We start from the raw sequence: 26,550 nt of genomic DNA, 5'->3' as shown, positions 1-26,550 counted from the left end.
TGTGTGTGTGTGTTTCCTCTGCTGCCATATTGAAGGCTCTTACATAATCTCTATCCTTTGATGTTTTGCTTCAGCATCAACGTGACATGACATTACAGTAGCTTAGGGAATGTTTCTGGAGATGTCTCTAAATATATATTATACTGGACCGGTACGGTTGGCTTGGGCATCGAGCTAAAGTGAAAATACTGGAGAAAAGACACAAATAATTCCCAGTGCTCATATGGATGGAAATAGCATATTCGATTTAACTGTTACGAGAACAAGCTATTCAGGTAGTTACAACAAATGACAAGCTGCTAATGCTAGCCTAGGCTATATATTGGTACAGCCATGTCTGGCTGTGCATCTTATTGTACCCAAGGAGTGTCCAAGTGCATGTGTAAGCTGTCAGACAATTGGTCTCTGAGCTGACTGGTGACTCTGACAAGGGGTCTGACAGAGGGGAGACGTCTTGGAACTCTCTCTGAAGAGAGAGGAAGATATTTGTATGAATGAGTGATAAGTGTGTGTGTGTGTGAGACAAATGAGAGTGCGCGACAGTGGAACCGCCTCGGGTACCTCCTACTACCCACCACTCTGTGTTAACATGTCATGTTTCATACTGACTATCATTAGACACGGAGGGGCCTGGCTGGCTGGGCCAAGATTGGTGCAGTAAATGAAGCTAACCAATAAACACTGGAGTACAAAATATCACCACAACGTGAGTGTGATTTACTGCAACATTCATCATGACCACCACCCTCACCTGTCCACTGGATCTGTCTCTCAACTCATGACAAGCCATGAGAGGAGGAGCAACGATAATGGGAGGATGGAGAGATGAATGGAAGAGGACAAGGAATGGAAGGAACATGCATAGCCTTCAATATAATGGAAGTAGCCCTCAAGATAATCTAACAATGTCTAGAGACATCGGAGTCAACACGGTCTCCTGTTATGCTAATATTCCTTAATTGGAAGCTCTTTGTTCGCCGTCTAACCTATTCACACAGGGAATGCGACGTGTAAATGACACATTCATTGTGTTATTTTGTCAGCGCTGCTGCCAAAGGAGACCATTCAATCAATCACTGGCTGCTAGGCATTTCACACTGGCCCATATTCATTATGAGACCAACATCAGTCTCATAATGTCTTTCTAAAGTTCTATATTTTTCCATCTATTTTTACAAGAAGGCTAACGTGCCCCAAGGAATAGGGGGGACAAATGAACACAATTGTAAAAATAATAATAATTTGCATCATTGTTTGTGATTCTCTGTGTCCAGCGTGGCAGGTTCTCAGATGAAGTCATCAACAGACACAAAGCATTACCTGGGCCAACAGATCATTTCCTTGGTAAACCCATTTGGCCTGATAATATGGTACTTTATGCTCTTAGCCCCCCCCAATTGCTAAAACCCCTCCACCAACCCTGCTCTTCTCCATCGCTCCCACAGTTCCTCTCCTTCCACTTCTCTCCCGCCATCCCTCTCTCTCTCTCGGCCCCAAAGGGGCAGATTAAGTGAAAACAGCTATACAGCAGAACAAACAAGCTGTTACATAACCTAATCTCTACTTCTCTGAGAAAAGACTGAATCACATCACGACACACTCACGTAAGGGTAACTCATCTAAATGTGTGTGTGTCACGACTCATTTCCCCCAGTTAATGTAGCTCTACAGGCAGCATGAAAACTCGCCATAACAATGTATCAGTGCTCCCATCACTGTCCAGTCAAGTGTACAAATCACACATACCATAGAATCCTGAGTTAATACAAACTACATCTTCTGTACATATCTAGAATATCCTAATCCTAAATGGAAAAATACATTAAATGATGATCACAGTCATTTTCTAAACCAGTGTTTTGGCAGGTACTAGGTTGGGCTACTTACAGGATAAAGAAAACATCCATTCACAGAAACTGTACAATAAAGACACTGATCACAGTGAAACATCGACATGGACAAAACCAGTGGAATGGATTCATCTCTATCAGCACATGTGTCCTGGTTACAAAAGTACATGGCGTTCTCTCTGCAATCAACAGAGTCTATCGGTCCAAGTTGGTTAAATATGCTCCTATTTGAGCTCTTCAAATGGTGGAAGATAATTTGAGCGATTTCAGTGCAGAATTGCATTGTTTTGAATGTGTATTAGGATATTTAATTAGAATTTCATGTTTCTGAATGTGTAACACACAAGTTGTATTTCATGATTTGAAACTGAACTGAATATTGCATTATTTTAAAATATGAGACTTTTATGCATTTGTAAACTTGATACCAAGACAATGAATGAAATATTTACCATATTGAAACTGAACACATCAATATTACATTTGAATATTCAATTGAAATCAAATTTTGAAACAAAATGTAATATTCAGTTGATTCAGTTTCAAATCATGAGATACAAGTTCAATTTATGAATTGAATGATTCAATGTGATATAAAGCTCTGTACACACACACACACACACACACGTGCACTTTAGATTGATGAGCAAAACAGTGCTCCTGGAAGGTGAAATAACATGTAGGACTGGGGTGTCTGGTTATGGGTAACTACAGTGATGGACTCTAATTGGGAGCGGTGACTAAACACAAAGTGTGCTCGCCGTATGTCTCTGGTCCTAACGTGATCAGACATCTCAGCTCCAAGAAGGGGGGTGGATGAGGTCTGGAAGGGGAGTGAGGAGATGGAGGAAGAAAGGAGTAGAGAGTGATACATACTGCTGTAGAGTGTATCTATCCAAGAGAGTCGGGGGAGGCCACGAGTGCTCAGGGGCTCCATCCTCCTAGCAACGATTCCTGTTAAAAAAAAAAAAACTCCTTTCCCTTTCTGTTCTTCTTCCTTTTCACAGGTGAAAGGCAGTCGTCATCTCCGGCAACAAAAGACCAAAAAAAAAACACACTTTGGGTCCAACAGGCGTACGTACGGACAGAGAGAACAGGAGAATAAACGAGTGTGTACCAGCCCTCTGCTTTAACGGTTGCTCTCAGACTGAGCTCCAACGACAGGCAGAGGAAAAAAAACGACAGGCTAGAGACGGTCACAGCCAACCGTTGCTAGGGAAGAGGGAAAGCTCTCTGCTCCCTTTTGCTCGCTCACTCCCACCCCCTCTTTCTATCTCTCGAGCATGCACGCACAGCTCCTCTCACTCAGTCTTCCAAGTCCCTCTCTCTCCTTGTGTGTTCTCTTCCTCTGCATGTCTCTCTTGCTCTGGTATGAGCACAAACATCAGAAACTCCACATGATGTCTCTATGTCATGTCTTTTCTCAGGGACAAGGAGACAAACAAAAACAGACCTCTCTCTCTCTCAAGAGGTTGCATTAGCACAGTTTTCTGTACTGTAATATTCTGGTACAGCCTGTGTACTAATGGACAAGGAAGACTAGCCTGTGTGTCCTAATGTGTTTCTGAATGGCTCCACAAATACACCCCTCTCCTGACTGGACAAGACAAGTGCTGTTGGCTGTACAGTATTGGCCAGTACTAAAGACACCACTACCAGTTTGTGATTAGGGCAGGAACAATACCAGTATCGCGATACTCGTTAGTATCGTGACAAGGAAACAAACCATGAAGCAGATTTATCTTCTTTAGGAAAACAGCCCTAATGTTGAAAACAAATCATTATGTTGTCATCCAGTCACATGTATTTATTTTCCAAGCTATAGCACACAATATTTTACATACAGCAGATTTTTAAAGGACCAAAGAATTGTCTACTTCATCTTTCCATTTTTGCCATGGATTTGTTTTTGCCGATATTGGTATCGTCACAGCCCAATCTGTGATATGGAGCGATGCGGATGAACCACGTGTTTTAACCGGTTTCTGAGACTGATGGAGTTAGGAAGTGATGGGGGCAGAGGGGTTGTTGTGATCGTGTCAGAGACAAAAGAGACTAGTTTGTGTGTGTGTGTGTGTGTGTGTGTGTGTGTGTGTGTGTGTGTGTGTGTGTGTGTGCCTCCAGACTGACTCTCTGGGACACTGCTGAGGAGGAGAGAGATCAGAGGAGAGAGCATGAAAGAGATGAAAATAAAAGGAAGTCTACAACAGATGACAGTAAAAGGACCAGAGAGATGTGGGTGTAGAGAAGGGTAGTGCTGAAAACAATAGAACAAGAGGTAGAGAGAGGGAGGGGCAGATGGCTCTGTCATCTTTTCTCTTCTCCATTCCTGTGACAACGAGCCCTATCATCCTCACTGTTCAGCTGACCCCCCCCCCCCCCCTTCGCACTAGAAACAGACACACACACACACTCCTGTTAGCAGGAGTGTCTCTCTCTCTCTCCTGTTCTTCACCAAGTAAACCTAGCAGACTAGTGACCATCACTACATGTCCCGGCTCCTCAGACACTACTGTAGTAGTAATAGTAGTTGTGGTAAATCTCTCGTGTGTGTGTCTGACATCTCCACAGAGACACAGAATTGAGTGGGATCATTAGAGGGAACTGAGAATCACAACAGCAGTACACACACACCGCAAACTTGATATTCACCGAAATTCAGGTAACCACCAAAACGCACCGCTCAATGTCCTTCAGCATGGCCACGGATACAGACTGCAGTTGTTCAGGCTTGTAGCAGAAAATAAAATCTGACAGCGTCAGGCCTTTAACATTGAGGGATCACTGTTCACAAGCCGCTCTCCTCCCTAACAATAACAAACCAATTAACTGTGTGTGTGTGTGTGTACAGAGATCTTAAAGTCATGCATCACAAAGACCCTCTGAAGTGCTCCCTCTTCCCCCCCCTTTTTACTTTCAACCCCCAAACCACCCCATCTCTCCTTCAACATTGTGGGAAGATGAGGGAAGTGCTCTCCTGCAACCCCCATCCAACCCACCCAAAACATCTCCCCTGCTCTCTCCCCCCTTTAGGATGGGGGGAACATGTGAGGCAGAACAACATCAATTAGAACACAAAGCCTTGTGGGAGGATCCCCTCCTAGAGACACAGTTGGCCTAGAGCGCTGCTCTTTGTCTCTCCACGAGAGACTGGAATTGGCCAGTCTGTGGGGCCTCCACACACACACGTGCCCGCGCACATGCAGACACACACAGGTCTAATCTAGCCAGAGGTCACGTCTGAGGAGATATCCATCCCTGCCTTATTTGCACCGCTAGCTCCTCTGTGTGTTTGTAAGTCTGCATACATTGTATCTGATGTGTCATTCAAACTAAAGCATATCATTGTATGTTATGAATCAAACAGCAGATGTAGGCGAGAGAAATCATTTGAATTTCCAAGGGGTAGCGATGTGGGTTTAGACAAAAAAAAAGCCACGAGAGAGAGAGAGAGAAAGCGAGAGAGAGGTAAAGTGGCTCTTCATCAATGATGGATTCATGAGCAGCAGAGCTCTGATCATCATCCTTTGTCTTCAATCTGGGACAACGGGCGGGCCGTGCTCTCTCACATTCTGTCACATCACAGTCACAGAACCAGGACAAAGTGTGTGTGCCTGTGTCTGGCACACTCCATCTAACAGGGCATTGCGAGCCAACACCAACCTCCCCCACTCACACACGAACACTAAACACCAATCATCTGCGGGAGGGGCCAAACAAAGAGAACACATTCGCAGTGCCGCTTTTTTCGCGTTCCTGTAGCGTCACAATGAGCAGTCACGCTGTGGGGTAAAACAGGCCAAAACCCAGTTTCTACAGTAATGTGACAGACACAACACAAAGTTAATGCTTTACTTCTAAAACTGTGTGTGTGTGACCTAAAAGTCCCCTCAAGGATAGTAAAATAAAAAGACATTTACTTCATCCCCATGAAGACAAAAACTTTTTGAAGCTTAGTGGTTAGGTTAGGGTAAAGGAAAATAGGATTTTGAATGGGAATCTATTTTTGGTTAGAATAACAAAATGTTTGTGCGCTTGTGAGTGAGCAGGGCTGAGCATCTGCATCCCGTTGTTCCACCCAGTTCAGGCCTCTCTCCAGTATTGGGTCCTCCTGTGTGATGGCAGAGGGGACCAGATGGCAGGGGTAGACTGGATACCCCACCCCAGTCAATCATAGTGGGTAACATGACCCCATCAATACCCTCTCTTGGGAGCCAAGCTATCACACATATGAACCCTCACCTCCTTACAGAGGCCTTGGAGCACCAGTCGCAGAGAATCTGCTTAGCAGTCATAATCAACATCAATGTCTGTTAGTGGAATACCTTAACATTGAAATGAAATAAACAAAAATCATCATTCAATATTACACTACCTAATGGATGAGGGTAGAGGGAGATATTACAGCCAGTAGTCCCTTCATTGTAGATCCCAGGCAAACAATGGGCTAAGTGATGTTTACAGAGAGGGAATTAGCCTACTCAACTCAACTCCACTCCCAAACAGAGCAGTGAACCTTGGTAACAAAGGAATGGCAAGGCACCAAACCATACACAACACCAGACAAAGACAGACTGGTTAGCTGGCTGTCACAGGGGGCATGATACCACTTAAACTGGGCTCCCCAGGTTAGGCATGACCCCCATACACTCCTTCCCCTCCTACATTATTCAATACAAGACATGTGGCTATGGCACTCCCCAATCCTGCTTGTTATGGCAAACACAGCCTATTGGCATGGGAAGAGGGCGGGGGATGCATGTGCATGTCTGTACATAATTAGCAGGCCAGCCCACCAGCCAATCACCAGGTTGTGTTCTCCCCAGCTCCACTCTGCCCAGATACCCCTGAACCCCTCATCTACCCCTCCCCCTCATTCCTGTCACCCCACCAGCCCCGCCCCTGGCCTTGTCGCCCTAGGGAAAGACAGGGAGGAGAGAGGGGGTAAGAGGGAGAACAGAGGAGCGTGGCTGCAGGTGCTTCTCCTCCAGTCAACTTGCACTATCTTCCCTGCCCTCCCTCCTCAGTCTCTCCGGGGCAGTCAGTCTATACCAGGGGGTGTGGTGCCACACTGCCCTCCGCCTCCTCCATTCCCTGGGCTGATGTTCCCTCCGTTCCCACATCGCACCACCGGGGAGGGGTGTGTGTGTGATGGGGAGTTGTGATGCCCCTTTAGTTCCATACACAGGAACTAGACAGACCTGTTTCCACATGACTAGCTCCATCACCAGGAGGGATGGAGAGAGAGAGAGGGAAAAAGCCATGCTTTAAATGGGGTCCTGATGCACAGCCGCTCTTGAATGAATAGTGAGTGTGTCGTGTTGTGTTCTGATGTGATAGTGATGGCACTTGAGTCAACTCATTACAGATTACAATCATGACAAATTGTTTGAAAAATAATATTTTCAATTCAAAACAAAACCAGAGGATAAAAGCAAGCAACTCATCCATAAAAGCCATTAGAATCCTTCTGATTAGAGCCCGACCGATGTATCGGTTGACAGATGTTGTCGGCCGATATTAGCCATTATCGGCTGCATTTCTACTGCCTTTTAATCCACAGAACAGGACCAATATAAAATGTGGCGAAAACACTTTGAACCACTAACCCCTTATCCTTTTTTGCACTTCATTTACTTCTCCTGAAGAGGGCACTCTTTACATGGCTAAAAGCCTATCTTGCCTTGGCGCTACAGCAAGACTGGACACGATCCCCTAACGCAACTACACCAAGGAGAGTGAACTACTGTGAACTAACTGTTACTGCTTCTACTGTGAGTGCTGAGTAGATAGAAGCTTGCCAGCTCAATAAAGTGCCAAAAATGCGCACTGGATATATATTGTTACGTGAAGTGTAATAGTAGGGTGTTGGGTGTGGTGACACATGGATGCTATGCCCACATGTAAAGAAACTGCCATGTTAACGTTCAACTCTGTGGTAAAGTTAACGTTATAGCCATTTCGTGAAGCCCGGGAAATCTAGTGTGTTATATTTTCTTTTTGTTTAGGGTATTCCTCATGCTTCGTCATTCAAATGTTTTCAGAGACAAACATAGCCGGTTACAAAGTAGCACTTCGTAGCTAAGTTTTGATGTATGGATTCATTGTCACTTGTCAGGGACTGGTCCAAATTCACGTTTCGCCACCCCCATTTCCATGACGAGTGCTAGCTAGCTAGCTAGCTAGCTAGCTAGCTATGTGAGAGTACTTGATGCCTCGTACACTGAGGGTTAGTGCAATTAAGTATCCTTGGGTTGTCCCAATGGTCAACCCTTACCCGATCCTTACCCCTTACTACCGTAACCATTTTAAAGTGTAGGTAACATAAACATAACCACATGTAAGATGGATTTGCATTCGTTTACGGCATTAAAGGTCCCAATGCAAAGTTACACCTCACATTATTTTTCTAGTTATTACATAAAACCGATCAGAATTCCTGAAGAATGCGGAAATGTTTTTCCGGGGGGTGAAGTAATATATAGGACCCAGCAAGCCAGCCTATTCCCTATAATGTAAACTCCAACAGAAATAACATTGACCCAATTTTCAGGCTACTCAAGCGGAAATGCCAGCTTTACAGAGGAAAGAGGGGGGGGAAGAGATCCTGGTGAGATTAAGGCGAAGGGAAAACCAGCCTCGATTCTACTGGCCAATGTACAGTCAGTCACTCGATAATAAGATGGATGACCTCCGAACACGGACTTGCTACCACCCGGACTCTCAAAACTGCAATAGTCTTTGCTTTTCTGAAACATGGCTCTCGGACAAGAAACACCACCACCCCCCGAGCAATGTCGGAGTGGCATTGACTAAAATACAGTAGAATAGAATACAGCATTGTACCAAGATCAGGGGTGTGGGGTTTCCACGTCACCAAGTTCAATAACAAAACAGGCACCAGTAGCACATATAGAATGGGGGAAGTTTAATCATGATTTTGGGGGAATTCAACAATCACCTCACAGTCCACACGCCATTCTCTTTGGCGTTCCATTTGGTTTTCCAGGAGTAATCCTAGATTTGTTCTCAGCCAATCCAGTCCAGTATACAAGGGGGTTAGTCCGACAGTCCAGGTCACAACGTATAATCTCACAGATAGTATGCTCTCTTCTACTCAGATAGCTTGGTTCTCTCCTACTCTGGCCCTATGTGCAGGTTGCTTCCCCCTTTATCCCCAAGCACTCCCTGGCCTAACAACCCCAAAGCCTTTCCTCGTTGGGGCAGGAAGTCCATATAAGACTTGGGGGTGGAGCCAGCTACATGCAAGATAGCTCTCCTCACCCTGCTACAATATTTACGTATGAGTAAAGCAGTATGTAAACATTATTAAAGTGACAAGTGTTCCATTATTAAAGTGGCCTGTGATTCTCTCTCTATGTATATAGGCCACAGCCTCTAAGGTGCAGGGTTGAGTAACCGGGTGGTAGCTGGCTAGTGATGGCTGTTTAACAGTTTGATGGCCTTGAGATCAAAAACTGTTTCGGTCTCTAGGTCCCAGCTTTGATGCACCTCCAATGTTTGTAAATGTAAGAACACACTGTATAGCCTCTTGAAATGGTTAAAACAATTTTATATCATGGATGGTCAGTCCTTGCATCCATTGCTCTGTCTATTAATCTGAGAGTGCAGGATCCACAGCCTGTTCACCCCGCTGTCATCCAGAAGGCGAGGTCAGTACAGGTTAGAGGTAGACCAATTTTGATTTTTTTTACACCGATACCGAAACCGATTATTGGAGGACCAAAAAAGCCGTTACCGATTAAATCGGACGATTTATTTTATTTGTAATAATGACAATTACAACAATACTGAATGAACACTTATTTTAGCTTAATATAATACATCAATAAAATCAATTTAGCCTCAAGTAAATAATGAAACATGTTCAATTCGGTTTAAATAATGCAAAAACAAAGTGTTGGAGAAGAAAAGTAAAAGTGCAATATGTGCTATGTAAGAAAACTAACGTTAACGTTCCTTGCTCAGAACATGAGAACATATGAAAGCTGGTGGTTCCTTTTAACATGAGTCTTCAATATTCCCAGGTAAGAAGTTTTAGGTTGTAGTTATTATAGGAATTATAGGACTATTTCCCTCTATACCATTTGTATTTCATTAACCTTTGACTATTGGATGTTCTTATAGGCACTTTAGTATTGCCAGTGTAACAGTGTAGCTTCCGTCCCTCTCCTCGCTCCTCCCTGGGCTCGAACCAGCAACACAACAGCCACCATCGAAGCAGCATTACCCATGCAGAGCAAGAATGAGTGACGTTTGAAACGCTGTTAGCGCGCACTAACTGGCTAGCCATTTCACTTCGGTTACACCAGCCTCATCTCGGGAGTTGATAGGCTTGAAGTCATAAACAGCGCAATGCTTGACGCACAACGAAGAGCTACTGGCAAAAACGCACAAATGTGCTGTTTGAATGAATGTTTACGTGCCTGCTTCTGCCTACCACCGCTCAGTCAGATACTTGTATGCTCAGTCAGATTATAAAAGTCTGCGCCCAAAAATACAGATTTCCGATTGTCATGTGTACCTGTGGATGTATTTCAAGGCCTACCGTCAAACTCAGTGCCTCCTTGCTTGACATCATGGGAAAATCAAAAGAAATCAGCCGAGGACTCAGAAAAAGAATTGTAGACCTTCACAAATCTGGATCATCCTTGGAAGCAATTTCCAAATGCCTGAAGATACCACGTTCATCTGTACAAACAATAGTACGCAAGTATAAACACCATGGGACCACGCAGCCATCATACCGCTCAGGAAGGAGACGCGTTCTAACTCCTAGAGATTAATGTACTTTGGTGCGAAATGTGCAAATCAATCCCAGAACAGCAGCAAAGGACCTTGTGAAGATGCTGGAGGAAACAGGTACAAAAGTATCTATATTCACAGTAAAACAAGTCATATATCAACATAACCTGAAAGGCCAAAATTCACCCAAATTATTGTGGGAAGCTTGTGAAAGGCTACCTGAAATGTTTGACCCAAGTTAAACAATGTAAAGGCAATGCTACCAAATACTAATTGAGGGTATGTAAACTTCTGACCCACTGGGAATGTGATGAAAGAAATAAAAGCTGAAATAAATCATTCTCTCTAGTATTATTTTGACATTTCACATTCTTAAGATCAAGTGGTGATCCTAACTGACCTAAAACAGGGAATATTTACTAGGATTAAATGTCAGGAATTGTGAAAAACGGAGTTTAAATGTATTTCGCTAAGGTGTATGTAAACTTCCGACTTCAACTGTATAACTTACAAGTCCAAAAATGGATGTAGCAACTACAGATTGCCCCTTTAAGTCTATCAAAAGTGTGTGAGTTTGAGCATGTGTCCATTAGGCCTATGGATTTTTTTATCAGCATGAATTAGATTAGAATAAAATTGAGGCTTTTAGGCTTGGATCCGCAAATATGCATCTGTTGCAAGAGTGCATTTTTCACTAGCTGTCAACTGGTTTCAAAAACAAAATGATTGATGGGCAGCTTAAACTACTTGAATTCAACCATTATTGGGTTGAAATGCACATTTGGATTTGTGAACAGCCATTCACAACAACTTTAATCCGTCTGGCGCAAATAGCTAAATGAGAGAGCAGCAATGTGATGCACAATGCGCTACGTAGATATCAATAATAAATTATATCTGTATCGCCGTAGACTACACCACTACTGTCATCCTTACCTCCATGCGTTTGGATGCCGACAGCAGTCGCACCATTGGAAGACATAGCTTGGACTGTAGCCTACAAAAGCCTATTCCTGCTCTTTTACCGAGCTCAAGCAAACACATTTGGTGTGTCATCATAGTTAACGTTTTTTTTGTAATCCCTTACATGTAATCCGTTAGTACCCAACCCTGTTTATTGGTTAGGATAAATATTCCAAGCTCCCTTTGATTTCATTTTAAAACTAAAAAGCTTGAAAGCACTTCGAAGCATGATTCACTCGTATGCTGTGTGATGACATGAATGAATGATTGGTACAGTAGCCCATATATTGAAATATAGACCTAAGTAAGTTACGGTATTAACATTAAACAGGACGCGTTCTAAGCAATTCAGCCTGATGGTGGTTATACAAGGTGCCTACTTACTATAAGAAGCCTACAAATGATAATGATAATTACAGGAAAAAGAGGACCGAGCATGTCCCCATTCTCATCGACAGGGCTGTAGTCCACTACAGGTTGAGAGCAGGTTGAGAGCTTCAAGTACCTTGGCGTCCACGTCACCAACAAACTAACATGGCCCAAGCACACCAAGACTGTCGTGAAGAGGGCACGACAAAGCCTATTCCCCTCTCAGGAGACTGAAAAGATTTTGGCATGGGTACTCAGATCCTCAAAAAGTTCTAGAGCTGCACCATCGAGAGCATCCTGACGGGTTGCAATCACTGCCTGGTATGGCTATGGCAAGGCACTACAGAAGGTAGTGCGAACAGCCTAGAACATCACTGGGGCCAAGCTTCCTGCCATCCAGGACCTCTATACCAGGCGGTGTCAGAGGAAGGCCCTAAAAATTGTCAAACACTCCAGCCACCCAGTCATAGACTGTTCTTTCTTCTACCGCACGGTAAGCGGTACCGGAGCGCCAAGTCTAGGTCCAAGAAGCTTCTAAACAGCTTCTACCACCAAGCCATAAGACTTCTGAACAGCTAATAACATGGCTACCCAGACTATTTGCAGTGCCCCCCTTACACTCCTGCCACTCTCTGCTGTCATCTATGCATAGTCACTTTAATAACTCTACCTACATGTACATATTACCTCAACTAACCGGTGCCCCCGCACAATGACTATGTATCGGTACCCCTCTGTATATAGTCTCGCTATTGTTATTTTACTGCTGCTATTTAAAATTACTTGTTGCTTTTATTTCATATTCTTATCCTTATTATTTTTTTTAACTGCATTGTTGTTAGGGGCTTGTAAGTAAGCATTTCACTGTAAGGGATACACTTGTTGTATTTGGCACGTGACGACTAAAATTTGATTTGATCATTACTTATTATGACGATTGTAATAACAATAAGAACAAGGAGGGTATAGGAGCAAACGCTGTGTGCCTATTGTCTGAGACAAACAGGTGCGGTTACATTACAATATAATTTTTCTGCCTGTTTGGAACAGTGCAAACACTAAATCAATTATAAATAATACTAGAGAGTCTGTCCTAACAAAAAAACATTGCAAAGCCTTTATTACAGCATAGCAAAGACCAAAAACAGCTGAATTTGTGAAATTGCTTTATCCAACATTGTGAGGCTTGGTGCTCACGGAATCAGAAGGATATTAAACAAACACTAACTGGCAACAGACACAGGAGCTGTCGTATTTCTGCAGATATATATGGATGAAGCCAGGAACGTTTTACAGTAATGGTATTGATTATAGACCTAGTTAAGTTGAGGTTTCCTCACTCCTCAATTTTCTTAGGGTGAGGGCTGTTTCCTCACTCCACTGCTGCCTCTGCCTCATTGTTCTCAACACCAGTATGCTGAATTAGTCCACTTAGACACGTGCGAAACAGACAAGTGTCTTGTACACCCATGATTTTTTTAAAATATATACACAACTGTTCGACTAAAGAAATCTCGGTTGACCAACAGCCTATCAACCAAACAAATCGACCAGTCGACTAAATGGGGTCAGCCCTAGAGGAGTACTACAGTTACAATACCAGCTCCCTATGTGTAGGGCTCATCAGGCATAGTCAGGTAATATATACTTTACAGAAATATAAAAAGCATCATGCAAGAGTTACTGAGTTACAGTTTATATAAGGAAATCAATTGAGTCAATTGAAATAAATTCATGAGGCCCTAATCTATCGTTTTCACATAACTCGGCAGGGGCGCAGCCATGGGTGGGCTACTGCAGAGCCAGGCCCAGCCAATCAGAATGCATTTTTCCCCACACAAAAGGGCTTTACTATTACAGACAAACATTTCTGGGATCAAGGTAATCGAGGAGAGATGGTGAGGAGAAGGAACATGGAAGAAAATGTGCTTGTATGAAATGAGACTCCTCTCATCCTTACAGGTGGTGGATCCCAAAATACATGTGTAGAGTGATAACAAAATGTAGCTAGTTGTGCAAGACATTTTCTAGATAAAAGGATAAATAGCATATTGTTTAAATGTCCTTCACAAAAACAACTTCTTCAAAGGGTGTGTGGCAGCAATCTAAACCTTTTCACTAAGAACTCTAGTAGGATACACATAACTAACCCGCAATGAAAAGGTGTCTATCGAGGAGGGGAGGACACTCTTCCACTCTTCTCAACCAGTTTCCGGGTCACGGAGGAGAGGACAGACTTTTACCCAAATGAGACAAGGCCTCTGTGTTGGTTTTGTTTAGGGGGGGATTGGGTGGAGAGAGGGGAATGAATGTGCATTATTTAAAGAGAATGTTAGGGTGTAGTCTGGTGCTAGTAATAGCAGACAAGGTTGATTGCTGGTTGTGATAGATGGAAGAGGATGCACGTTGCCCCTAGACACTGATCTAAAGGCCAGTCTGCTGTTTTCACTCCTAACAGAGAGAAGAGATAACATAACACTAACAGACGTGTTATCAGTGGATGGTCTATGATATCACGACACACATCTACCGTAATACAGCTGCACCACCACAACCTTTTGAAGAATGAGAGGTAGTTCAGCAAGATCCATATGTCTGTCTGTCTCCATGTCTGTGTCAGTGTGTGGTGTGAATCTGTGTTCATTCTGTGCCCGGTGCAATCACTTTGATCTATTGGAGGTGAAATGTTGCATCCCCTGAATTGTGCTGTGATTGGGCAGACAGTGGATTAGGTGGTCTGGTAAATCCAAACACACACTGACATGTCACATGTGATATTCATGCTGTGTTTTTATCATTAGTGTTTGTTTTCATGCATAAGGCTGTGTTTGTCCCATTTCTGCTGTCACACGGGGAGTCCCACACAGAGAGCAGAGCATACTTTAAAACACTGCCTTCAGATTCCTGGGTCACCCTACTAACACTACCACGTTTTAACTGGGCTAACCTTTCATCAACACTTTCACATAACACTAGTCGACACTGGGGTTTAGGATTTACTGAATTATTGGGTTTTACCAGAAAATGATCCTAATCCATTGGATAATTTGTCAAGTTACATACATTTTTAGCTAGTCTGTATAATGTTTTTAAAGACCATTTTATAAATGGTATATGTGTAATTGCATTTTGCAACCCCGCTCCCCCAGTCATCCCAACATGGTTTTGACCAGTAAAGTTTTGCTTCACTACACGCTCCACTGCTTGGATTTCTGCAGCAAGAAAACACGTGTCTATCCTATAATGAAAAGGCACCGCAAAATAAAATTCAAGGAACTTGTTCATCCATTTTGATGTGCTGCTGTAACATTTGTATTGGCGTTTCATGTCCGATGAGTTCAGGGTGTTGATATCATTTGAAATGTGCATCATGAGCAAAGTCATTGTAGCATCTTCCCCTGCGAGAACCATGACCATGGTTTGACTTAGCTTTGCTGTACCGCAGCCAAATAGCCTGTCAGCAGCCAACCAAAAGGTTGCATCGTGTCCATTACAATGCAGAAAAAGGTATGTCTAGACCAAATCTTTCAACAGTTATCTATATTACCGGAGCTTCATGTTATTCTTTCTAACTTTTTCTATGGCGGATTCACGGCTGCAATTTATGGAAGATGCCAAAACTTGAGATAACAATAGCGAAATCCGAGATACTGGTTTCCCCTATCCATCTGTGGCAAATCCAGCATGTAAAAATGATAATAACATCGATCAAAGTTAATTCGTGTTACCACCTGGTGAATTCATTTCCTCCTCATATTGCAGCCTACAATAGGTCTCCACACACCTAGTCCTAGACTATTGATGGATTCAAGACAAGGTTGTTTTATTAAGCTCAGATTCTCAGTTTGACAGTGTCAAAGTCACCTGTCATTTTAATAATTTGTGCAGTAATAAAAAATATCCTTCCAAAGTCTACTGTAATGTAAAATTAGGCAGAATTATATGAATTGAGTTTATAGAAAAAAGGCAGTTTTTTTCCCAGACCCTAGGCTACTAGGGTGTTCCCCATGTGTGCAACTTCTGGAAGTGCATCTACTCCACTGCTCTATGCCACCACGCAATTGTGATGATATGCATGCAATGTTTTTTCCCCTCATGCGATCCGGTACTTCTGAGCTCCCTAGGTTACCCCCCCTCTTGCGCTCACATTTTGTTCTGGCACATCCCTATTTACCAATTAAGCACTGTTTACCTGCCAGTGTTTTGATTGGCTGTGATATTCACTTATTGTTTTCTCCCGCCGGATTGGCATCTGTTGTCAAAATTGGAAAGCTGTTTTGACTTTGTGGCTGTGGATATCAGGTCAAGTGGCCAATAACAATAAAACGAATTCCTGGTTGCTAAAATTCTACACTGTTTGCTGAATTTCAGTGTATGTGAGAAAACCAGCACGGAATAGTGTAGTGAATCAAAGTGCCATCTAAATCGTTGAGAAATATATATTTTAATACCAAAAAATATCGTTTGACCAGCTGTTGGAAGCTGGTGGACCAAAACCGAAAGCAAAAAGGCTCAAACGCAAGTCTCAGCCATGTTACTGGAATTATGGAATGGGAGTTTCAAAACATGTCCTCAATTGGAATGAAATTGACAGCCAACCGTGGTGCTATCTAACAAACCTGAGAGAGATACAACCAGACTTTGTGCAGAGAGAAGAATAATAGCACCACAAAACCATCCATAAAAGACGTTGCACCTCACGAAATGCTTTGATGAAATATCAAATCATCCAGAACCATAACCTGGGGCTACCGCTCATCCCTGAGAAAGTAAAACTCATCAGTCACAATAACACAGCCTTACAGGTTTAACCCAGTTACACATAGATAGTAATAACATTTCAGTGCCATCGGAGGTTGCAGGCTCAATGGCTGCAGACTTAATGGCCACTGCTGCTAGAAAGGGTGTTCTGCATTGAAATGTGCCCCCATCATATTTCCTGTGTCATGTTCATATTAACCGATACTCTAATGCCCTCTAGAGTTCTGACTATGCCAACACTGATTCAGGTCCTCAAGTGCAGAATTACAAACTAATTCTAATCAAGCGAGAACAAAATATCAGTGTTTCCGCTTGGATTTTTTTCAGCAGCAGTGACAAAGTTAGAACAGGGAGGGGAGGGGGTGGGGCAACGGCATGGTCTCTGTCCCAATTTGTTGCTGTTTTATCCTACAATTCTACACATTTTGCAAGGGCTTATGCTATCTGAGTGACTCAAATATTATTAAAAAATAAATATACACACTACTGTTCAAAAATATGGGATCACTTAAATGTTCTTGTGTTTGAAAGAAAAGCAATTTTTTTGTCAATGAAAATAATACAGCGTAGAAATTGTTAATGTTGTAAATGACTGGAAACGGCTGATTTTTAATGGAATATCTACATAGGCCCATTGCCAGCAACCATCACTCCTGTGTTTCAATGGCACGTTGTGTTAGCTAATCCAAGTTTATCATTTTAAAAGGCTAATTGATCATAAGAAAACCCTTTTGCAATTATGTTAGCCCAACTGTTGTTCTGATTAAAGAAGCAATAAAACTGGCCTTCTTTAGACTAGTTGAGTATCTGGAGTATCAGCATTTGTGGGTTCGATAACAGGCTCAAAAATGGCCAGAAACAAATAACTTTCTTCTGAAACTCGTCAGTCTATTCTTATTCTGAGAAATGAAGGCTGCGAGAAACTGCCAAGAAACTGAAGATCCTGTAAAACGCTGTGTACTACTCCCTTCACAGAACAGCGCAAACCTGCTCTAACCAGAATAGAAAGAATGGGAGGCCCAAGTGCACAACTGAGCAAGAGGACAAGTGCAGTAGAGTGTCTAGTTTGAGAAACAGACGCCTCACAAGTCCTCAACTGTCAGCTTCATTAATAGTACCTGCAAAACACCAGTCTCAACGTCAACAGTGAAGAGGCGACTCCGGGATGCTGGCCTTCTAGGCAGAATTGCAAAGAAAAAGCAATCTCTCAGACTGGCCAATAAAAATAAAATATTAAAGATGGGCAAAATAACACAGACACTGGACAGAGGAACTCTGCCTAGAAGGCCAGCCTCCCGGAGTTACCACTTCACTGTTGACGTTGAGACTGGTGTTTTGCAATCTAATTTACATAAGTATTCACACCCATGATTCAATACTTTGTAGAAGCACCTTTGGAAGCCATTACAGCTGATTACAGAGTCTTTCTGGGTAAGTCTCTAAGACCATTCCACACGGGGATTGTGCATAAACATTTCATTATTCTTCAAGCTCAGTCAAATTGGTTGATCATTGCAAAACAACCATTTAAGGTCTTGCAATAGATTTAAGTAAAAAACAGTAACTCAGCCACTCACTGTATTCTTGATAGCAACTCCGGTGTAGATTTGGCCTTGTGTTTTAGGTTATTGTTAAGGTGAATTGATCTCGCAGTGTATGGTGGAAGACCGAAAACCAGGTTTTCCTCTAGGATTTTGCATGTACTTAGTGCCATTCTATCAAAAAAAAAGATATTCTGAAAAACTCCCCAGTTCTTAACGATTACAAGCATACCCATAACATTATGCAGCCAGCCCTATGCTCGAAAATATGGAGTGGTACTCAGTAATGTGTTGTGTTGGACCAAAATATAACATTTTGTATTCTTTACAAAAAGACAATTGCTTTGCCACATTTTTTGCAGAATTCATATCGTGACTTGTAAACAGGATGCATGTTTAGGAATATTTGTATTCTGTATAGGCTTCCTTCTCTTCACTCTGTCAATTAGGTTGCAGAGTAACTACAATGTTGTTGATCCATCCTCAGTTCTCTCAGATCACAGAAATTAAACAAACTGTTTTAAAATTACCATTGGCCTCATGGTGAAAACCCTGAGCGGTTTCCTTCCTCTCCAGCAACTGTGTTCGGAAGGATCTTTGCAATAACTGGGTGTATTGATACACCATCCAAAATGTAATTAATAACTCAAAAGGGATGTGTTCAATGTCTGCTTTATTTTGTTTTACCCATGTACCAATCTACCCATCTTTGCAAGGCATTGGAAAACCTACCTGGTCTTTGTAGGTGAATCTGTGTTTCAAATTCAGAGATTCAGAGCCCCATCTGCCTGTTTTGCATGTTATTTTGGCATTAATACATGTCACATATGTTTGAAAACAACGTAAAAACAAATAAATAAATAATTGAGTTAAGCAAATCAGCTACAGTTGAAGTCGGAAGTTTACATACACCATAGCCAAATACAGTGCCTTGCGAAAGTATTCGGCCCCCTTGAACTTTGCGACCTTTTGCCACATTTCAGGCTTCAAACATAAAGATATAAAACTGTATTCTTTTGTGAAGAATCAACAACAAGTGGGACACAATCATGAAGTGGAATGACATTTATTGGATATTTCAAACTTTTTTAACAAATCAAAAACTGAAAAATTGGGCGTGCAAAATTATTCAGCCCCTTTACTTTCAGTGCAGCAAACTCTCTCCAGAAGTTCAGTGAGGATCTCTGAATGATCCAATGTTGACCTAAATGACTAATGATGATAAATACAATCCACCTGTGTGTAATCAAGTCTCCGTATAAATGCACCTGCACTGTGATAGTCTCAGAGGTCCGTTAAAAGCGCAGAGAGCATCATGAAGAACAAGGAACACACCAGGCAGGTCCGAGATACTGTTGTGAAGAAGTTTAAAGCCGGATTTGGATACAAAAACATTTCCCAAGCTTTAAACATCCCAAGGAGCACTGTGCAAGCGATAATATTGAAATGGAAGGAGTATCAGACCACTGCAAATCTACCAAGACCTGGCCGTCCCTCAACTTTCAGCTCATACAAGGAGAAGACTGATCAGAGATGCAGCCAAGAGGCCCATGATCACTCTGGATGAACTGCAGAGATCTACAGCTGAGGTGGGAGACTCTGTCCATAGGACAACAATCAGTCGTATATTGCACAAATCTGGCCTTTATGGAAGAGTGGCAAGAAGAAAGCCATTTCTTAAAGATATCCATAAAAAGTGTTGTTTAAAGTTTGCCACAAGCCACCTGGGAGACACACCAAACATGTGGAAGAAGGTGCTCTGGTCAGATGAAACCAAAATTTAACTTTTTGGCAACAATGCAAAATGTTATGTTTGGCGTAAAAGCAACACAGCTCATCACCCTGAACACACCATCCCCACTGTCAAACATGGTGGTGGCAGCATCATGGTTTGGGCCTGCTTTTCTTCAGCAGGGACAGGGAAGATGGTTAAAATTGATGGGAAGATGGATGGAGCCAAATACAGGACCATTCTGGAAGAAAACCTGATGGAGTCTGCAAAAGACCTGAGACTGGGACGGAGATTTGTCTTCCAACAAGACAATGATCCAAAACATAAAGCAAAATCTACAATGGAATGGTTCAAAAATAAACATATCCAGGTGTTAGAATGGCCAAGTCAAAGTCCAGACCTGAATCCAATTGAGAATCTGTGGAAAGAACTGAAAACTGCTGTTCACAAATGCTCTCCATCCAACCTCACTGAGCTCGAGCTGTTTTGCAAGGAGGAATGGGAAAAATGTCAGTCTCTCGATGTGCATAACTGATAGAGACATACCCCAAGCGACTTACAGCTGTAATCGCAGCAAAAGGTGGCGCTACAAAGTATTAACTTAAGGGGGCTGAATAATTTTGCACGCCCAATTTTTCAGTTTTTGATTTGTTAAAAAAGTTGGAAATATCCAATAAATGTCATTCCACTTCATGATTGTGTCCCACTTGTTGTTGATTCTTATCAAAAAAATACAGTTTTATCTTTATGTTTGAAGCCTGAAATGTGGCAAAAGGTCGCAAAGTTCAAGGGGGCCGAATACTTTCGCAAGGCACTGTACATTTAAACTCAGTTTTTCACAATTCCTGACATTTAATCCTAGTAAAAATCCCCTGTCTTAGGTCAGTTAGGATCACCACTTTATTTTAAGAATGTGAAATGTCAGAATAATAGTAGAGTATGATTTATTTCAGTTTTTATTTCTTCCATCATATTCCCAGTGGGTCAGAAGTTTACATACTAATTTAGTGTATTTGGTAGCATTGCCTTTACATTGTTCAACTTGGGTCAAACGTTTTGGGTAGCCTTCCACAAGCTTTCCGCAATAAGTTGGGTAGATTTTGGCCCATTCCTCCTGACAGAGCTTGTGTAACTGAGTCAGGATTGTAGACCTCCTTGTTCACACATGCTTTTTTCAGTTCTGCCCACAAATGTTCTATGGGATTGAGGTCAGGGCTTTGTGATGGCCACTCCTATACCTAGACTTCGTTGTCCTTAAGCAATTTTGTCACAACTTTGGAAGTATGCTTGGGGTCATTGTCCAGTTGGAAGACCCATTTGTGACCAAGCTTTAACTTCCTGACTGATGTCTTGAGATGTTGCTTCAATATATCCACATCATTTTCCTTCCTCATGATGTGAAGGGAACCAGTGCCTCCTGCAGCATAGCACCCCCCACAACATAATGCTGCCACCCCCGTGCTTCACGGTTGAGATGGTGTTCTTCGGCTTGCAAGCCTCACCCTTTTTCCTCCAAACATAATAATGGTCCTTATGGTCAAACAGATCTATTTTTGTTTCGTCAGACCAAAGGACATCCCTCCAAAAGTACGATCTTTGTCCACATGTGCAGTTGCAAACCGTAGTCTGCCTTTTTTTATGGTGGTTTAGGAGCAGTGGCTTCTTCCTTGCTGAGCGGCCTTTCAGGTTATGTTGATATAGGACTCGTTTTACTGTGGATATAGATACTTTTGTACCTGTTACCTCCAGCATATTCACAAGGTCCTTTGACTTTTCACACCAAAGTATGTTAATCTCTAGGAGACGGAACGCGTCTCCTTCCTGAGCGGTATGACGGCTGCGTGGTCCCATGGGGTTTATGCTTGCGTACTATTGTTTGTACAGATGAACGTGGTACTTTCAGGCATTTGGAAATTGCTCCCAATGATGAACCAGACTTGTGGAGGTCTACAATTTCTTTCTGAGGTCTTGGCTGATTCCTTTTGATTTTCCCATGATGTCAAGCAAAGAGGCACTGAGTTTGAAGGTAGGCCTTGAAATACATCCACAGGTACACCTCCAATTGACTCAAATTATGTCAATTAGCCTAGAGGCTTCTGAAGACACAGTCAACTTAGTGTATGTAAACTTCTGATCCCCTGGAATTGTGATACAGTGAAATAATGTCTGTAAACAAGCGTTGGAAAAATTACTTGTGTCATGCACAAAGTAGATGTCCTAACCGACTTGCCAAAACTCTAGTTTGTAAACAAGGAATTTGTGGAGTGTTTGAAAAACGAGTTAATGACTCCAACCTAAATGTATTTAAAGTTCTGACTTCAACTGTATATCGTTTTAAAAGGGCAGTAAATGAGGCTGAATGAACTGTTTTGTGGCCAGACAAGGCTCCAGGTGTAGCAGTGCTAAGATGTTGGGACAGCTTTATGTAGGCCCTAAGAGTTTGTAGGCACTATTTGTCACCGTTATAGTGCAATTAATGTGTTGTTTAGTGTTGTGGCTTTGCCACACCAAGAATTACATGCTAAAAAACATGTTTATAATAAAATAGCCACTGATTTAATAAAGAAATTTCAGCTTTTCATTTTTTATAATTTGTCAAATTAAAAAACATATCCACTTTGACATTATGGGGTAGTGTGCAGGACAGTGACCAAAAATCTTAATTTAATCCATTTTAAATTCAGGCTGTAACACAACAAAATGTGGGAAAAGTCCAAGGGTGTGAACTTTCTGAAGGCACTGTATATTCTTGCCATGTAACTACTGTGAAAAAAGTCCATGTATTTAAAATGTGTAGAATGAACATGAAGAAAAAAAAATGTTATTGTCAGCATCACATGCTGATATGAGCATCAATCATTTGATTGGATTCAAGTGGTTCTCATCCGCCACACCTTACACCAGTCAGACACAGCTGAGGTTTTCCCTCACAGTCTCAAAGCCAAAACACTAAGGCTAACACTCAGATGGTGCTATTGTGAACTATGGTGGCACTGACCGGTTTACTGACACACTATTCCCTTTTACCTAGTGTTAGTTGCAATCTGCTTTGTATACTCTTCAACCAGCTACCCGAATGCTCTGGCAAAGGTTGTGACTCATGAGGCTGAAATGTTGACACCAAACTTACAAGTGTTACTTTGCAAGTGAAGTTTGCGGGAGCTTCTTCTCCTTTATTCAAAATGTCCTTAAGTGTTAATGTAATGATATTAAAAGGGATCTATGCAGACTTTTATTTAAGTATTTATTTTTACAAATATTTTAGGTAATAAAACTACAATTCTTAATTTTTCTTGACGCACTGGTGCTCCTAAATTGAAATTACAAATCGCACAGCAAAATAGGAGCATATGTGAGAAAAATGGTCTCACTGTGGAGCCCTGTGGAGAACATTTCAACTTTACCTTTCACTTTTATACATAAGTGATGCTGTTCTGACAGTGCTTCCGGGTGCTTCCACATAGTTGGATAGATCGCAGGTTGCACAGTAACGTAGTTGCACAGTTCAACTCCAATATAAAATGAATTCTCTATGTAGAACCTAAGTTCATAACCATCTCCGTGAGAGTTCTCAGTCATTAAGAGGAAATTAGTTAAGTCATATTTGAGAGCTCTGTGTGTGTGTGTGTGTGTGTGTGTGTGAGAGAGAGGACTAAATGAGCTGCTCTATGAGGGCCTAGTCCACAGAGTAGAGACACACAAGCCAGCTCCCACAAACCACCACAGCAACCCGCCACCACATATCTAGCACCTCACCAGGGTCTCCATGGCAGCCGGAGCAGGCAGCCAATCAGCAACAGCCGTTGTTTCTCTGATTTCAGATCCGTGGGAGGCAGAGAGAAGAAAAGGGGGCCCTGTTGCCCCGCTATTAAAACCTGATAGCACAATGAGCCACTGTGTGACTATGTGCGTGTGTGTGTGTGTGTGTGTGTGTGTGTGTGTGTGGGGGGGGGCATGAATGGGACCATCTATGTATTAGATTAAATCAGTGACTTGAGAAATCAGTTGGCTGACTGGAAACCACACTTTGTTCTTTAAAAAACAGGAAGTGTCTGACTGCTTCTGCCATCACACAATATCAAAGCAAAGATATGAAAACAAACTCACCCTAAAAACTGTATAAAATTTAATTTTAAGGCATGGTTATGAAATATGGAAATATGACTTTTACAAGAGAAGTTGTCTTCATACCCCAAGTCTACAAATATGTGGTCTAAACAGTAGCAAAGACAGCTTTTAGCAGTTTGATTATGAGCTCCCGAGTGGCGCAGCGGTCTAAGGCACACCATCTCAGTGCAAGAGGTATCACTACAGCCCCTGGTTCGTATCCAGGCTGGATCACATCCGGCTGTGATTGGCCCATAGGGCAGCACACAAGTGGCCCAGTGTCGTCCGGGTTTGGCCGTCATTGTAAATAAGAATGTGTTCTTAACTTGCCTAGTTAAATAAAGGTTAAAACATTTTGATGGGCTGTTTGGCGGATTCCTGATACGTTCAGTAACTCGGTGACCCCCCCCCACCCTTGGGTTCCAGTAACAACTCAGCAATTCATCCCCCTCAGGGAGAAGACCACTCCTCTACCACCCCTGGCACACACAAAGAGCAGCAAGTCAGATGATACACACACACACAAACCAGATATACAGAGTCCCCTGTGTATTTATTTGGACAGTGAAGCTTACAATTTAGCTCAAAACTCAGTTTGGATTTGAGATCAAATGTTTCATATGTGTTACCATTTAGAAATGAAAGCACTTTATGTATCTCATCCCCGCAATTTGAAGGTGTCATACATTTTTGGAGAAATTCCCTTGTGTATTAAAGTAGTCAAAAGTTTAGTATTTGGTCCCATATTCCTAGGACACAATGCCCAAATCATTGTGACTAGAAACTTGGATGCATTTGCAGTTTGTTTGGTTGTGTTTCAGATAATGTTGTGCACTATAGAAATCAATGGTAAATAATGTGTGTCAATTTGGAGTCACTTTTAATGTAAATTAGAAAATAATATGTTTGTGAACAGTTCTACATGAATGTGGATGTTACCATGATTATGGATGATCCTCAATCAATAGTGAACCATGATGAGTGAGAAAGTCAGAGGCATAAAGATCATATCCCCCCCAAAATGCTAACTTCCTCTGTTATTGGTAATGGGGGAAGGTTAGCATGTCTTAGGGTATGATCTTTGTGCCGCTAACTTTCACAATGTTGAGATAATAGGAAACCTATTGTAATAATATAAATATCGCTAATAGAACAGACGTGACCATTTACGATGACAGTGGGTGGACCGGCAGCCATCTTTACAGTAGTAATTAGATGTTAAAATTGCAATTCAATAAAAATGTAAATGGTGTAGCATTCTAAACGGCAGTGGTCTGAAGGGATAGATCCATTCTATGATTATATTTCTATGATTGAAATGCCACCCACCCTGTATTCAAGAACATGTTGTGTCTCAACCAATTGAGGGCATAGCACAAAAACCTCAGATGATGTAGAATAGGGTCTAAGCTGCAACATATGCGTATATGAAAACATATTTAGTTCACAAGTTTAGGTAATTGATGTTAAAAAGGTGCTATACATAACATTTTTTAAATTGTTATTTCAGAAAATGTCCATAATATACTGCATCTGCAGTAATAGCGGAATGACTGTTTCACGGTATTACTTACATGCCAGTGTTGTGATTGGCTGTGATATCTGCCTATTGATTTCTCCCGCCTGAGCGGCATCTGTTGTCAAAATGGGAAAGTTGTTTTGACTTTGTAGCTGTGTTATCAATGCATTATGTGCCAGTCTAGAATTCAGCCAATGTCAAATACATGATCTAAGGAAAGAGAACACAGAGCTGAAAAGGTACTGTAGACTCTATTCATGGCAAGGTGGAGGTGGTGCAAAGGGAGAACAAACAGCTTAAAGAAACCTTGCTTGATGTACAGTGTCGATCAACGCGGGACAATCTAATATTTACAGGGATACCGGAGAATGACAACAGCAGAGGCTGTGAGGATACTGTCTGAGACTTTATGTCAACTCAACTAAAACTGCCCACTGATGTGTGCAATGTCACTTTCTCCAGAGTCCATAGAATGGGTAAGGCCTCTGGGAATAGGTCACAGGCTATTATTGCATGTTTTGACAAATTTAAGCAAAAGGAAATGACAAAGAGCGGGGGTAGAAAACTCAGAAACACTGATTTTGGAATGAATGGTAACACCCCCCCTGCTCTATGGATCTACACTTGATAAGGAAAGGGCTCCATATGGCTCTACGGTGTCCTATCTGGATGTATGTAGCCCTTCCTAACAAAATACATGAGCTTTTTAACTTGGTCAACTTAAATAATCATATTTTGGCTTTGACCGAAACGCATTTAGATGCATCTGTAAATGATGGGCAAATAAACATTAATGGATATAGTCTACTGAGAAGAGACAGGAATAGGAATGGTGGGGGTGTAGCACTGTATATTCAGAATCATATACCTTTTAAGAGGGATGACCTTAATGTATGTCAAATAGAGACACTATGGGCTCAAGTACATCTGCCTCACCAGGCA

General features: G+C 42.1%; 1 protein-coding gene across 3 annotated transcripts in view; it reads right to left on the bottom strand.

Annotated features, from left to right (window-relative positions):
- Positions 1-26,550, bottom strand: part of abr (ABR activator of RhoGEF and GTPase) — a 244,661-nt gene that overhangs the window by 205,544 nt on the left and 12,567 nt on the right. Inside the window, exon 1 of one of the 3 annotated variants that reach the window (XM_024431739.2) lies at positions 2,727-3,012. The exons of the other annotated variants lie outside the window; for them this stretch is intronic. Within the exon in view, the coding sequence (XP_024287507.1) occupies positions 2,727-2,787 (61 nt within the window). The 5' untranslated portion in view covers positions 2,788-3,012. Of the gene's footprint in view, positions 1-2,726; positions 3,013-26,550 lie in introns of those variants that run through there. 3 annotated transcript variants of the gene reach the window in all.

Source organism: Oncorhynchus tshawytscha, linkage group LG09 (assembly GCF_018296145.1).
Source record: "Oncorhynchus tshawytscha isolate Ot180627B linkage group LG09, Otsh_v2.0, whole genome shotgun sequence".
Lineage (NCBI taxonomy): Eukaryota > Metazoa > Chordata > Actinopteri > Salmoniformes > Salmonidae > Oncorhynchus > Oncorhynchus tshawytscha.
The sequence above is the reverse complement of the archived record's forward strand: the minus strand, read 5'-3'. Positions and strand labels throughout refer to the sequence as shown.